Here is a 14,109-nt window from a genome sequence, read left to right on the forward strand (position 1 = left end):
TACAAAAAATTAGCTGGGCGTGGTGGTGGGCGCCTGTAGTCTCAGCTACTTGGGAGGTTGAGGCAGGAGAATTGCTTGAACCTGGGAAGCGGAGGTTGCAGTGAGCCGAGATTGTGCCCCTGCACTCCAGCCTGGGTGACACAGTGAGAACCTGTCGCCAGGAAAAAAAAAAAAAAAGTTGCACACTCCAAGGAAAAGCCTGCGTCGGGGAGCAGCACTCCCAGCACATGCCACTGACTGTCTCTCCACGTCCTGTCACAGAGCTCAAGGCTGCTTCTTGGGGCCCTTCTGTAGTCAGTCCCTGGGGCATCTCGCCCAGCCCAGAGCTTGAGTGTCCTTATAGGACTCCTCAATCTGTATCCCAAGCACCAACCTGTGCCCTGTGTTCCAGGACACTCCTACTTCCCAGCCCACTCAGAGGATGCAGGCAGGTCTAAGTGCAGAGGGCTCTCTGCACTGCTCCTGCACAGGCCCAGGCAGGATGGTCCTGGATGCTTGTCTTCCCACAGGCTTCACAGCCACCCCTCGGCCAGACCCAGACCTGACTACTTCCTACCACCTCCCATCCTCACGACACTCTCGCTTAGGGGTGGTCGCTCTTTTCTTCCTTTTTTTTTTAAATTTATTTTTATTTATGTATTTATTTATTATTATTATTATTTTTTTTGAGATGGAGTCTCTCTCTGTCACCCAGGCTGGAGTGCAGTGGTGTGATCTCAGCTCACTGCAACCTCCGCCTCCCGGGTTCAAGCGATTCTCCTGCCTCAGCCTCCTGAGTAGCTGGGATTACAGGCATGTACCACCATGTCCAGCTAATTATTATTATTATTACTATTATTATTATTGTATTTTTAGTAGAGACAGGTTTTCAGCATGTTGGTCAGGCTGGTCTCAAATTCCTGACCTTGTGATCCGCCCACCTCGGCCTCCCAAAGTACTGGTATTACAGGCGTGAGCTACCATGCCTAGCCAGGGGTGGTGATTCCTGCTTAGGGTGCTACCGGCATTTGTGGGCAGGGAAGAAAGAATAGACGTCCTGTCAGAAACACTGAGGCATCAGAGCCCTGGCACCTCTTGTCTAAACTGCTCTAATGCCTCCTCCTTTGACCTCTAGTCCTGCCCACCTGCAGCCCCATCCCACTTCATACAGCGCCCCAATCATCTTCAATGAACTCACCACTTCTCTGCTCAAAACTCTCCAAAGTCTTGCTTCGCACTATCTGGACCTGTCTTACTCGACATTTCTACACCATGGCTTTCCCACCGCATGAGCTTCAGGAAGGCAGGGGCCATGCCTACCATGTGCACTGCCTCAGCCACTTCACGGGGTAGTATCAGTGTGTGCCCAGTAAACAGACATTGAATGAAGGAATGGGATCCCAGTCAGATGTTATCCTTGTGCATTTTTACTGGAAACACTTCGGTGATTTTCTTAGTGGGTTCCATTTTGTACCCATCATTGTCCACACATTAAATGTGGTACGCTAAATAAGAAATTTACTTCCATATATCCAAGCAATTAGAAATGCCCCAGAAAGAAGGTTTCTGGTTCAAGCCAGGGATTGCGTGCAAGCATGCAACTTTACACAGTCTCAATAACCACTGAAATGGCAGGAAAGCAACGTGGAGATATAAACCCACCACAGGAGCCAGGCACGGTGGCTCACACCTGTAATCCTAGCTCTTTGGGGGATAAGAGGGGAAGATCACTTGAGGCCAGCAGTTCATGACCTATCTGGGCAACATAGCAAGACCCCTTCTCTATTAAAAAAAAAAAGAATGTTAGCCAGGCATGGTAATGTGGGCCTGTGGCCCCAGCTACTCGGGAGGCTGAGGCCAAAGGATTACTTGAGCCCAGGAGTTTGGGGCTGGAGTGAGCTATGATCATGCCATAGAACTCCAGCCTGGGGGACAGAGTGAGATACTATCTCTTTTAAAAAACAAAAATAGGCCGGATGCAGTGACTCACGCCTGTAATCCCAGCAGTTTGGGAGGCCAAGGCGGGCAGATCACTTGAGGTCAGGAGTTCAAGACCAGCCTTGCCAACATGGCGAAACCCCGTCTCTACTACAAATACAAAAGTTAGCTGGGTGTGGTGGTGCACACCTGTATTCCCAGCTACTTGGGAAGCTGAGGCAGGAGAATCACCTGATCCTGGGAGGCAGGCGTTGCAGTGAGCCAAGACTGTGCCACTGCACTCCAACCTGGGTAACAGAGCGAGACTCAATCTCAAAAAAATAAAAAATAAAAATAAATATTAAAAAAATAAATCCACCACGAGAGAGAGAGAGGGCCATCAGCAGACAAGAGGGGATGCTGACACAGGGGCAGTGACTGACAGCAAAGCAGGGCAGAGCTACTGCCCTGGAGACGGAGCCAGCATGCTGAGCTCCAGTTCACCACAGTGTGTGGCTGGGGGATGAGACACAGGACTGGAGCTCTGGACATTGAGCTGCACACGCACACACATGCACACCCATACCCGCTGTACTTCCTTCCCCCACACCCAACTCCAGAAACCTGCAGCAAGGTGTTTACTCTAACATGGGGTAAAACCCCTGAAAGGTTCTACTTTTAAGAAATTAAACCTGCTAAAGATTTTTAGAAAGAAATGAATAAAAGGGTTGAAAATGTATGCTATCGGCAAGTAAAACAAAGAATTAAAGCAAAGATACAGATAATATACAAGATCAGGAGCACAGAGGCCCAAATCTAGAAAGGAATCCCAGCATCTGGCTAATAAGAGTTCTACGAGAAACGGAGGAGGATAAATGTCAAATAAGTAAAGTAAGGGTGGTCTCCAAGCTGAAGAGCACGAGTCTCCAAGCACGAGGGATGCTATGTGCCTGCCATCGTGAGTGGTAACCTAGCTCCATGACCTGCACGACTGTTCGCTTGTACACAATAAAGCAAGAGCTTCAAAGTTCTGGGGGAAAATTGTTATTTACTTAGAATTCCATATCTAGCCGAAATAGAGCAGGAGGCAGGGAATCGAGTGAATGGCAGATTCAAACCAGGAGACTGGAAAGGGAAGTGTTGGGTGAGATGGTGCCAATCAGCAGAAAGAGAGCACCTCTGTCTCACTGCAGCTGTGGGCTGAGTCCCTCCCGAAAGAAACATCAGGGAAAACAAGGTCCACAACTATCATATTCTGTTCTGAGAGAGAGAGAGAGCGCGATATCATATTTTATATATATATCATATACTTTATATATATATATAAAACTAACTTAAGGTTTATTACCAGGCTAAGTAGAAACTATGTAATGAACAACATTTTTGATTCCATAAGAGTATAAATACCCCTTCTTCATTTGCAACCTTTGAAATCAACCTATATGCAAAGCACAAAGATTGAATATGATCACAGAATAGAAAGCAGTATCATCTTGATAACGTAAAAATAAAAATTAACATGAAAGAACATGAGACAGAAGAAGTCAATGAAAAACAGGAATGTCAAAATCCTCAACTTAGATACTGTTTATAGTTGGAAAAAGGCACGACCGGGTTAAGCACAGAATTTAAAGCTACAGAGGCAAGCAAAAGAGGAGCCCAAAATAGCCTTTCAACTTTTGAGAGGTGGAGGAAGCGAAGGCTACAGAGAGGGTAATGAGTGAGCTAAATCTTCATCTATTATAGCAGGAATAGGTAATTTTGCAAATTGATAAATAAGGACATACTCATATATAAGTACATTATTTAGCTATCTATGTAAAATGCTTATATGTATAATATGCACACTAAAAATACATACACATACATATGATATACATATAGGTAATATACAGTTAAAAGTTATTTCTTATGCCAAGCAAGCCTGGGGGTAAAGAGATACAGGAGAAAGGTCTGTCTTAAGTCCCTCTCTATAAGATTTCCAGATATTACTGTTCAGAGTGTTTTGAGGCAGGAGAATAGTGAGCATGTGTTAGATCACAGTTACTCAGTTATGCATGAGAGAAATATGTGAGAATCTGATCAGAATGTTAAACTGCCACAATCACAAATATAACCATCGCTAAAAAACAAATGGACTACAAAATATCAGAATTCATTTCTGTCATCTACAAGGTCAATCTTTAAAAGTTAAAAACTGGGCTGGCCCCAGTGGCTCACACCTATAATCGCAGCACTTTTAGAAGCCAAGGCAGGTGGATCACCTGAGGTCAGGAGTTTGAGACCAGCCTGGCCAACATGGCAAAACCCTGTCTCTACTAAAAATACAAAAATTAGCCAGGCATGGTAGCACACACCAGTGGTCCTAGCTACTCAGGAGGCTGAGGCAGGAGAGTTGCTTGAACCCCAGGAGGTGGAGGTTGCAGTGAGCCTAGATCACGCCACTGCACTCCAGCCTGGGTGACAGGGCAAGACTCCATCTCAAAAATAAATAAAGTAAAAAAGTGAGTGACTTCTTCAACTTCTTAATTATAAAACACATAGGACAATATATGTATATTTCCTATGTGATTTTTTTTTCCCCCTTTCACATCAAAATGGAAGATTTTAATGACTAGGGATGACTTTTGATAGGCAGTATTTAAAATCACTCTTTTGCTCTTCTGGTAAAGATACCGAAAGGCAGGAACAATGACCTACCCGCCTCCGTGACAGCCCAGCCGCTTGCTAACGTCTCGCTGAAGCAAGCCCTCCAAAAGGGACTTCAGTTCAGGAGAGAAGGTGTCTGGAAGTTCCACATTCTGGGGAAAAGAGTAAGATTTCAAAAATCCGTTCATGGAAACAGTATCCTAACACTCAACCAGATTTAAAGGCTATTACTGGGCTAAGAATAGTATTAAAAATTGCAGCCTCATTATGAATTAATATTTACTCTATAGACACATAAAAAGGTAACTAATCAGTTGCAAAATCAAAGTGGCTGGGGGCAGATCAGAAGAACCAGAAGGCATTCTCATTCGTTGGCATCTCAGTAATTTCTCCTTTTCTTTGATTTCTTTACTTCTGGTTCTCAATTTTCTTTAGCTTCCTCATACTGTTTGTTAGTAAATCCTGATTTTTGCCTTGGCATCTATTTCCATTAATTTTTCTCCTAGAAATTCTTTTAGAAATTGTATCTGCATTTATTTGTTTCAAGAAAGCAAATTTTTATTATGTTTATACATAATTTTATATTTCCTATAATATTTAATGTAATAGCATTTTTTATTATTGATGGAATGAAGCATGACAATTACCATGCAGACAAGAATACAGTTTTGAATCCCTTACCACGGTGAGTGTCATTCGGTCAATTTCATGCTTGTCTTTGGTTTTATGTTGTCTGAAAGGGCTGTGACTGTAGAAATAAAGAATTGTTCTATTAAAATATGGCATCAGGTGATATAGCACATACCACTGACTAATATTTGGGTAAAGTATGATGTCCTATCACTATTCATTCAAAACTGGAGAAATGCAAAAGTCATAAACATTTATCATTTCCATGGAAGAATCGGCGAACAAACGTTAGGTCCTGAAATAGAAAGACTTGTATCTCACTTGAACTGCCTGAGTCTCACTTCAGTGAACTTGTGGCCCTAAAACACACTGTCCCAATGGAAATATCATTAGAAAAGAATATACAACTAGCCAACAGGTAATCATGAGAATAAAAGTCATTTATATAACATTTGTCATATGAGAGTTTGAGCTAAACAATAACTTTCATGTACATTTTTCAGGAAAATGGAGATTGTTTCCTCAAACAGCCCCAGGAATAGCAGTTGAACCAAAACATGAAGGAGATGAAACGATTCACCCCTAGAAACCAGTCATTTTAAGTAATACATCCTTTGGATGAAAACAGAAACTAACCATGCACCAGCAGATTCTCCACCGCTCTGCGTACTTCCTGCTTTCCCTGTGCAGAACCCCAGACTCCAGAGTCACAAAAGCTGGGTTCAAGTTGCGACTTGACTGTCTACTGACTGTCAGCCAGATAGAAACCTTCAGTATCAATTCTTCATCTGTGAAGTGGGGATCAAGCCGCATATTTCACAGAAGTGGTGAAGGGAAAAAGTAAAGTGACATCTATGCAAGTAGCCAAGACAATGGCAGTACACGGTAGGTACCTAATACAGTAATCACTGGTGAAATTAATAAAGATAACTCTGACTTCAGGAAATGAATGTCTACTTGGTGAACTGTGTAAAACAGATTACTTTTACTCTTTCTCATGTTTTTAAAATTTTGGAGACGCTGGTTTTCAAAGGAAATCTTATCATTAAAAGACACTATTAAATATGCAAACTAGAATACCATGGTTGATTTTTCATTCTGAAAATTAAAGGGACAGATATGATTGAGTTTTCTTATAGCAAGATGTGCCTGGTAAGTAGTAATCTTATAAATTTATTTATAAGGCATATATGACATAATCTGAGGCAGGCAGGATATTATGTAAAATATTTTAATATTAACTCCATAAAATGGATTAGAATGTTGAATACATAAATCAGTGAGATTCTAAAAAAGAACGAAAATGCCACTTATCTTGCACTGCTACTTACTGCTACTGACCTGGTCATCCTACTGAATTAATTAGGTTATACATTGAACTATCTTTTGAGATTATTACATTTCAGACCATTTATTGTCTGAAACACTTTAATTTTATTTTTGTACAAGAGAGGGCACTCTAGTCCTTTATTTCCTTCCATATCATGCCGTGAAATACAAACTAATTGCCATCTCTTAAAAGCATTAATCTGGGGGAAAAAAAAAAAAGATCAAAACAAGGTAAATTAGCACCCAGCAAGCATTTAACTTTTAAAACAGATTTTGATTGGAAATACTCTTTTTGCCTTATTTCCAAGGAAAAAATGTACAATTACCACATTTAAAAAGCAGCTATAAAAGCAAACAATATCTGTTATTTATAATTTTTAAAAACATACTTGTATCATTCTTTTATACAAAATCCATGGAAATATTAAGGTGTTTACAGTTGCAGAGAAAAGGAATGAAAGTTTATCAAATCTTACGAAAACCGTAGTCTCCCTGCTTGACGCTTAGCTGTTTCCACCCCACAAAGTTCCTTAACGTATATAAAGGGATTAAGTGAAGATCCCCTGGTGTTTTGACAAATCCCTCAGACCTGGCTCCTGCGTGCAAAGCCAGAGGACCCCACTCCTGCATCTGGTCCCCGTGTCCTTGCGGCCTGCTGTGTTCTGACACAAGCACTCTGTGCTAAATTTAAAAAGTCTTTCATGAGACCACAGGGAGGCTTGTGAGGGGACTTGGAGTTAAAGTTAGTGGTGCCAAAACCATTTCCAGCACATGGGCCCCATTGCTACAAATTCCATTTATAAATATAGCGATTCCATGTCCGGCTCAAGGAGAAATTATCAGAAAACGCTCTTCAGCTCTTCAATTCTATGCTGCCATGTTCAGACAGCTTGGGCTTTCAAGTTGAAATCTTGATGCACATCTGTTTCCAATGTATTCTTGATTATTCTTTGTGAACAAAGCCAAAGACTTGGTTTCTATTTTGAAAAACGTTAAAGAAAACCTATGATAGTAATAATCTCCATTCTGAGGGAGGCACGTGGTGCGCACAGATCCTGTGCGATCGCAGCTGCTCCCTGATGCAGCCGCTTTAAATAGGAGACAGTAACAGGCCTGTCAACAGCTTCCAAGGCACGGCCAAGCTCTTCCCGTGCAACATGCTGGCTGCATCAGGGAATGCTGTGGGAAAAGAATTCACATGTCCTGTGGTCAAGTGTAGCTTTCTGAACTACAGATAGAATGGAACAGCTGCACGTCTCCCCTAAATGAACTGGAAAATTGTTCAGGACATTATAAATGATGAGGAAACACACCCCCCACAAAGTTAGCTCTACATCATTTTCATGGGGAAACAATGGGTTCAAAAACTTATGCGATTAAAAACTCTCACATCAAAAGTTAATTATAAAATACTCAAAAGATGGCGTGTTATATTAAATGTACATTTCAAACCTAAGCCAGTAGCTGTCAAAATATTTATAAACTTTCCTTTTTCCCCAGCCTGGAACAAACTCAATAGCGCCAGCAGCACTCAGTTCTCCCTAGGCCACTGCCCAGGCTCTCTCCTCATATCTGACAACTCCACAGGGAGACAATCAACAGTGACAAGCTTAAGATGGAGGCCACTGTCACATCAATTGATTTCCTTAACAGACATCTTAAGTCTAGGTGAAGATCAGGACAGCAGCTACACAGATTTGCAACATAGATGCATCTTCATACACAGACACTCTTAAGTATCTGACAAAGTCATCTGAAATAGCAGTAGTGACCAGCACCCACAGATGGGGCATATGAGTGGCCCAGTCAATCACTGTGAGTCCAGGGACGCAAAACGCCTTCTCAAGCCTTGACAACTTTCTCCCATCCAGACTCCTTCTCCAAGTGCCTTGCAGTATTCTTGTAGGGGATGAAGACAAAATGAAGTGTGCAGAAAAGTGTTTCAGCAGAAGCAAGGGGGCACACTGGTCGAAGCAAGGGGACATGTTGGTCAGAGCAAGGAGGATTAAATCACAGAAAATAGAAAGACCGGCCAGGCGCGGTGGCTCATGCCTGTGATCCCAGCATTTTGTGAGGCTGAGGCGGACGGATCACGAGGTCAGGAGATTGAGACCATCCTGGCTAACACGGTGAAACCCCGTCTCTACTAAAAATACAAAAAATTAGCCAGGCGTGGTGGCGGGCGCCTGTAGTCCCAGCTACTTGGGAGGCTGAGGCAGGAGAATGGCGTGAACCTGGGAGGCGGAGCTTGCAGTGAGCTGAGATCGCGCCACTGCACTCCAGCCCCGGCGACAGAGTGAGACTCTGTCTCAAAAAAAATAAAATAAAATAAAATAAAGAGAAAATAGAAAGACCCTTCCTTGGTGGCCACTGATTCAACCTCACTGCACAGCTGTGGGAGGAGGGAGGGGCACTTGCTCTGGGGCAGTGGTCCTCACCCTCGGCACTGTTGACATTTAGGGCTAAATAATTCTTTGTCGGGGTGTTGCAGGGGCTGTCCTGTGCCTCATAGGATGTTGAGCAGCATCCTTGGCCTCTACTTAGGGGATGCCAGTAACAGCCCCCCCCAAAGTTATGATGACCAAGAATGCCTCCAGCCATTGCCCAGTGTCCCCCAGGGTTGAGGACGGCGCTCCAGGAGAGTGTCAGGATGTAGAGGGGGCTGTGCCCAAGCCTGTGCCTCGGAGACCCTGCCTAGTCAATCTCCTCCTCCACTCAGTTGATTTCTTAGGCTCCGTGTGCCTGAGAAAAGACAGCTGCCAGGGGCTCCCTTGTACACAGCATAGGAAAAATGCACAGGAGGCTGAGAGGCAGATTTCTGAGGTTCTCCCACATGCAACTTTGTGAGGAAGTAGAACAGGTGGCATTCTCCCCTTGTTCACAGCTGAGGCAGTGAAGGCTCCTGCACACAGTCCCACCTCCTGCCCGCCTCGCCACAGGGCTTTGCTCCTGAAAGGCCCTCCAGACACTTCAGTTTCACGTGAATCACTGAAAATTCACAGACACTGATTTTAGTAATGACATCGTTATTCTCCCAATCATCTGGAATCTAAATTGCACCATGTTTAACTCCTATCCTTCCATATCCAACCATCTATTAAAAGAAAAAACAACAACAACACACACCCCACGAAAACACTGAAGCATTACGGATGCTAACTCCGCAATACCGCCGTGTCATCTGCTCCTGTCAGGTTCCAGGGCTGCTGTGCAAGCTCACTGCCTTTTGCTCACATTCTTCTGCCTGCACCCTGTCTCAGTCCCTCCATTGCTCCAGGCTGCTTCCAGAATAATCTTACTGAAAAGCCATCCAACCCTGCTGCTGCTCCACTGAAAAGCTTTCAGCCTCGGGGCCTGGAGGATAAAGGTCAAACTTCCCAGCACTGCATCCGAGGTCCTCCCAGTGCTGACCCAACCATCTGAGCCTTCTGCAGCACTTCCTCCCTCTTGAGAAACATAGAAAGCTGATATTTTCCCTGCTTCCAGGCTTTGTATTGTCATCCTACCTATCTTCAAAATCTACTCCACAGACCATCTCCCACATGAGGTCAACTCAACACTTTCAGGTTAGAACGGCTTCTCCCATGTCTGTGCTCCCAGCACATCACTCCTGTCGAAGTCAGCACAGCTCGGCCAGCTCCTGATACAGTGTGTGTATCAATAGCTACTCTCCTGGACTGCCTATCCCTCAAGGATTTTGTGTGTCTCTCTTCCTGGCTGGTCGGCTTTCTTCCTTCCTTCTTTCCTTCTTTCCCTCTCTCCCTCCCCCCCTTTCCTTCCTTCCTTCCCTTTTCTCCCTCTCTTCCCTCTTCTTCCTTCCTCTTTCCTTCCCTCCCTTTCTCCCTCCCTCCCTCTCTTCCTCTCTCCCTTCTTCCTTCCTTCCTCCCTCTCCTTCCTCCCTTTCACCTTCCTTCCTCCTTCCCTTTCACCTTCCCTCCTCCCTCCCTCTCCTTCCTCCCTTCCTCCCTCTCTCCTCCTTTTTTCCTTCCTTACCCCTTTCCTTTCCCCACAGCATCAAGTACAGTCTCTTGTATATTACAGGTACTCAATAGATGCTTATCACATTTAATTTCAATCACTTAAGTCAAAAATGTTTCCTGCTTTTTGGCTTCAGTGCCATATCCTATCTGTGAGTGACTTCTGAATAAACAATAGGAGGAATGGCACGAGATAATAAATCCTAGTGGAGGAGATTCATCTAATCCTATCTATCACACACTGGAAAGATTCCTTCCACTTCAGGATCAATCAATGGTCACCAGACAGTGACAAGGAGCCTGCTATCCATGAGGCAGAACCCTCCTTCATTGGGTAGCTCAAACGACTGGACATTCTTGTATCAAACTGCAATCTTTTTTCTCCTCAAAATGCATCCCTCTGGAGTTACACAGTATGCATATGATCCCTTCAACAAGATGGCCTTCCGGCAGCTGGAGTCAACCATACGCTTCCCTAAGTTCTGCACTCAGCTCTTTCAGTCTTTCCACAGAAGCCATCATTTCTAGCTATTTTACCACTCTCCATTCATCTCATCCATCCATCCCATCCTCACAGCCATCCTCAGGACGTCTTCTTGTCTGTCAAGACTCTTTTCAGCAGGAGCCCCACTGACCATAATGCTTCCATCAAGACCGGTGGAGGATTTCACAAAGGAATTGATATCTTCCAGTTCAGTACACCAAAGCTGAATTATAGCGAAATTAGACTGAATTCATTTTATTAGCCACAAACCACACTGTTGGAGCAGACAGAGTTATTGAACAAAACCCTCCAGTCTTTTAAAAAGTGAAGTAGTGTTACACCACATCCTCTCCAGCCTATATGCACAGACATTTGAACAGCTAGAGTCACAAAACAGAGAAGTACACAAAGTCCTAGATACAAGGCTTCTGGGATTGTCCGATTTTACTGCTGATTTTTGCATTCAACAGTTCAGCTGTTACATAGAGTTTTTTTTTTTTTTTAATCATCTCCAAATTCTGTAGGTAGGGGCTGTCTGTCTCCAACCACATCTCCAGCAGAGATCCAAAATAAAGACCTCCTGGGTGTCTTCATGCACTCCATACGCATAGAAGCGACTCCATGGGGAGAACAGCATCTCATAGGGGAAATGGCTTTCTCTGGTTTGCTTAGATAAACTCTCTAATTAGGTCAGCTAGTCTGATGACATGAATTAAAGCCATCCAGGCTCCACAAATACAATAATTCAATTAAGGAATAACAGAACCCGACTTTCTAAGCAATAATACAATTTTAGATCACAAGTGAATGCAAAGCAGAGAACAACTGGATTATCAGAGTCTTGACAAAACAGAGGGTGCTCAGAACCGAGTTTTGGGGGAATGTGGAATTCAGCCTCTCTCCAGGATGTGCTAAATGTAAGAAAATGCAGTGGTGCTCACTTAGGCTCTCCGATGGAAAGGTGCAACGTTTAGCAAACTATCAGGACTGTGTTCATATGAAAATATTAACAGGAAAATTATTAACTAGGAAATTTTAATGTAAAATGCTTTATGAGTCTGAATAAAAAAATTTAATTGAAGCTTTCCATTAAAATTGGCTAAAAGTCTTAGAATTAATGGAAACATTAACATAATTGTTAAGTGTTTAATATGAGAACATATTTTGAGAGTACTTTCCTCTCATAATCTTTTCTACTTTATTTCATCATCTTTGGTAGTTCAGAACAAGGGCCAAGTATACTACTAGCTTTAAAAGACAAATTAATTTCAGCATTTTCCCCAATAAATGCAAGCTTTTTAAAATGGGTTTACCGGCTAGGTGTGGTGGCTTATGCCTTTAATCCCAGCACTTTGGGAGGCTGAGGTGGGAGGATGGCTTGAGGCCAGGAGTTCGAGACCAGCCTGGGCAACATGGCAAGACCTTATCTCTAAAAAAATTAAAAAATTAGCCAGGTGTGGTGGTGAGTGTCTGTAGTCCCAGCCACTCAGGAGACTGAGGCTGAGGTGGAAGGACTGCTTGACCCTATGAGGTCGAGGCTAGAGTGAGCCATGTTTGTGTCACTGCACTGCAGCCGGGCAACAGAGAAAGACCTTGTCTAAAAACAACACAAAACAAAAACAAAATAAAATAGGTTTACTTTGGGTTTTCATCCTTTTTTTGTAACTCTCAAAATTCTGTAAACGCTCAAGATGATGAGTAATTAATTTCTAGGGAAAAAATTATTCTACCTTTTTAAATTATCTACATTTCAAAACAATACTTATTCCTACAATGTGGCTTATCACAGAAAAAAATTCAAAGCAGTCTAATTTTAAGTTTAAAAGAATTCTGATTCCTACATGGTATAGAATAAAAATACGAAGCCATAAGCTTTTATCTAGCAGCTTATCGGGAAGCAGCTTTCACTCTTCTAAGACACAGTCTTCCAGATTAGCACGTGGCTTAAAGATCACTGTGTGATTTAAAATAACGTTAGCATCTAGTCATTTCTACATATCCTCAGCTTTCATCCAGGCTCCTGCTGCCATGAGGACAGCATTAGAAGGATGCGTTTCCACTCACCCTCTCAGAAGTTTGAAAAGCATGCAGCCCAGGGAGAACCAGTCGGCACTGCTGTCATAGGCCGTCCCCTTCTGCAGCACCTCGGGAGCCATGTACCCATGGGTGCCACTAGGGAGAAGGAAGGATACAGTGATCAGAGCATGCCCACTTCAGAAAACACTCACAGCACCCCAAGGTCCAGGTGTCATTCGTTAGACGGCAGTGACTGTAAACAAAGGAGAGGGGACCGTGGTGCTTCACTGCAAACGCAATGCACTGAACATCCAATGGGAAAACACTCTTTTCTGCCTTCGCTCATATATGAATTAACATAAATAAGCATATGAAATAAATATGTAAAATGCAAGTTCGGGCTCTCATCAGTCCTTCTCTACTCCAGCTATGAAGAGCAAAGGTTCTCCTGCCGTTTCAGTAGCTCTCGTGTGGAGGTGCGTGGGGTCAGGAGAGGCAGGCAAAGGGCAGAGAGAACGGACAATGAACAGGCGACCACACAGAGGTGCTGTGGACCTCGAAGGCATGGAGACATCCACCTCTGTGTGGTGTTGCCAATTGTGCTGAGGACCTGAGCTCGCAGGGGCATCGGCTTGGTCATGGTCAGCAACAGACCCTAGGGGGATGGGGAAGAAGGAGGAACATGAGCACAGTTGTACATAAGATGGCGAAATCACGTGTCAGGTTTCAAAAGCTGCAGAAGGTCAAAGGACTCAGCACTAAGCAAATGTGAAGATGATTTTCAGGAAGTTGAGAAAAATCACTTGAGAGGACAACCATTTTATATATAATCTGCACCATCTGCAACTCGAAAGCCCTTCCCGCTCTAGCACTCTCCACCCCTCCTTGAAGGACTGAGCTCGCCCGGCTGCAGCAGGAAGCACGCGAGGCAGCCGGTGGGGAACTTTCCAAGATGCAGCCTGAAGGGGCTCTGGCAAAAGGTTGCATGCCCTACAACCTCTTCATCCACGATTAATTTTCTTCATCAGTAAAATGGGTAATCAGACGACGTCTCTACCACGCAGGGTTGCTGTGAGCACTGCACATACATCATGGGCTCACATACAGCAGCAACTGGATTCATGTTGG

At 43.7% G+C, this 14,109-nt stretch overlaps 1 protein-coding gene across 5 annotated transcripts in view; it reads right to left on the bottom strand.

Annotated features, from left to right (window-relative positions):
• The window catches only part of GRK3 (G protein-coupled receptor kinase 3), a 163,262-nt gene that overhangs the window by 20,489 nt on the left and 128,664 nt on the right, over nt 1-14,109 (bottom strand). For all 5 annotated transcript variants that reach the window (XR_004178835.1, XR_004178834.1, XM_031656042.1 and 2 more), the window contains 3 exons: nt 13,030-13,137; nt 5,227-5,293; nt 4,597-4,697 (listed from right to left, as the gene is read on the bottom strand). Coding sequence is in view for 3 of the 5 variants with exons in the window: in XM_031656042.1 (XP_031511902.1) it covers nt 4,597-4,697; nt 5,227-5,293; nt 13,030-13,137 (276 nt within the window). In the remaining 2 variants the exon portion in view is untranslated. The remainder of the gene's footprint in view (nt 1-4,596; nt 4,698-5,226; nt 5,294-13,029; nt 13,138-14,109) is intronic.

The sequence above is a fragment of the Papio anubis genome, chromosome 16 (assembly GCF_008728515.1).
Source record: "Papio anubis isolate 15944 chromosome 16, Panubis1.0, whole genome shotgun sequence".
Classification (NCBI taxonomy): Eukaryota; Metazoa; Chordata; class Mammalia; order Primates; family Cercopithecidae; genus Papio; species Papio anubis.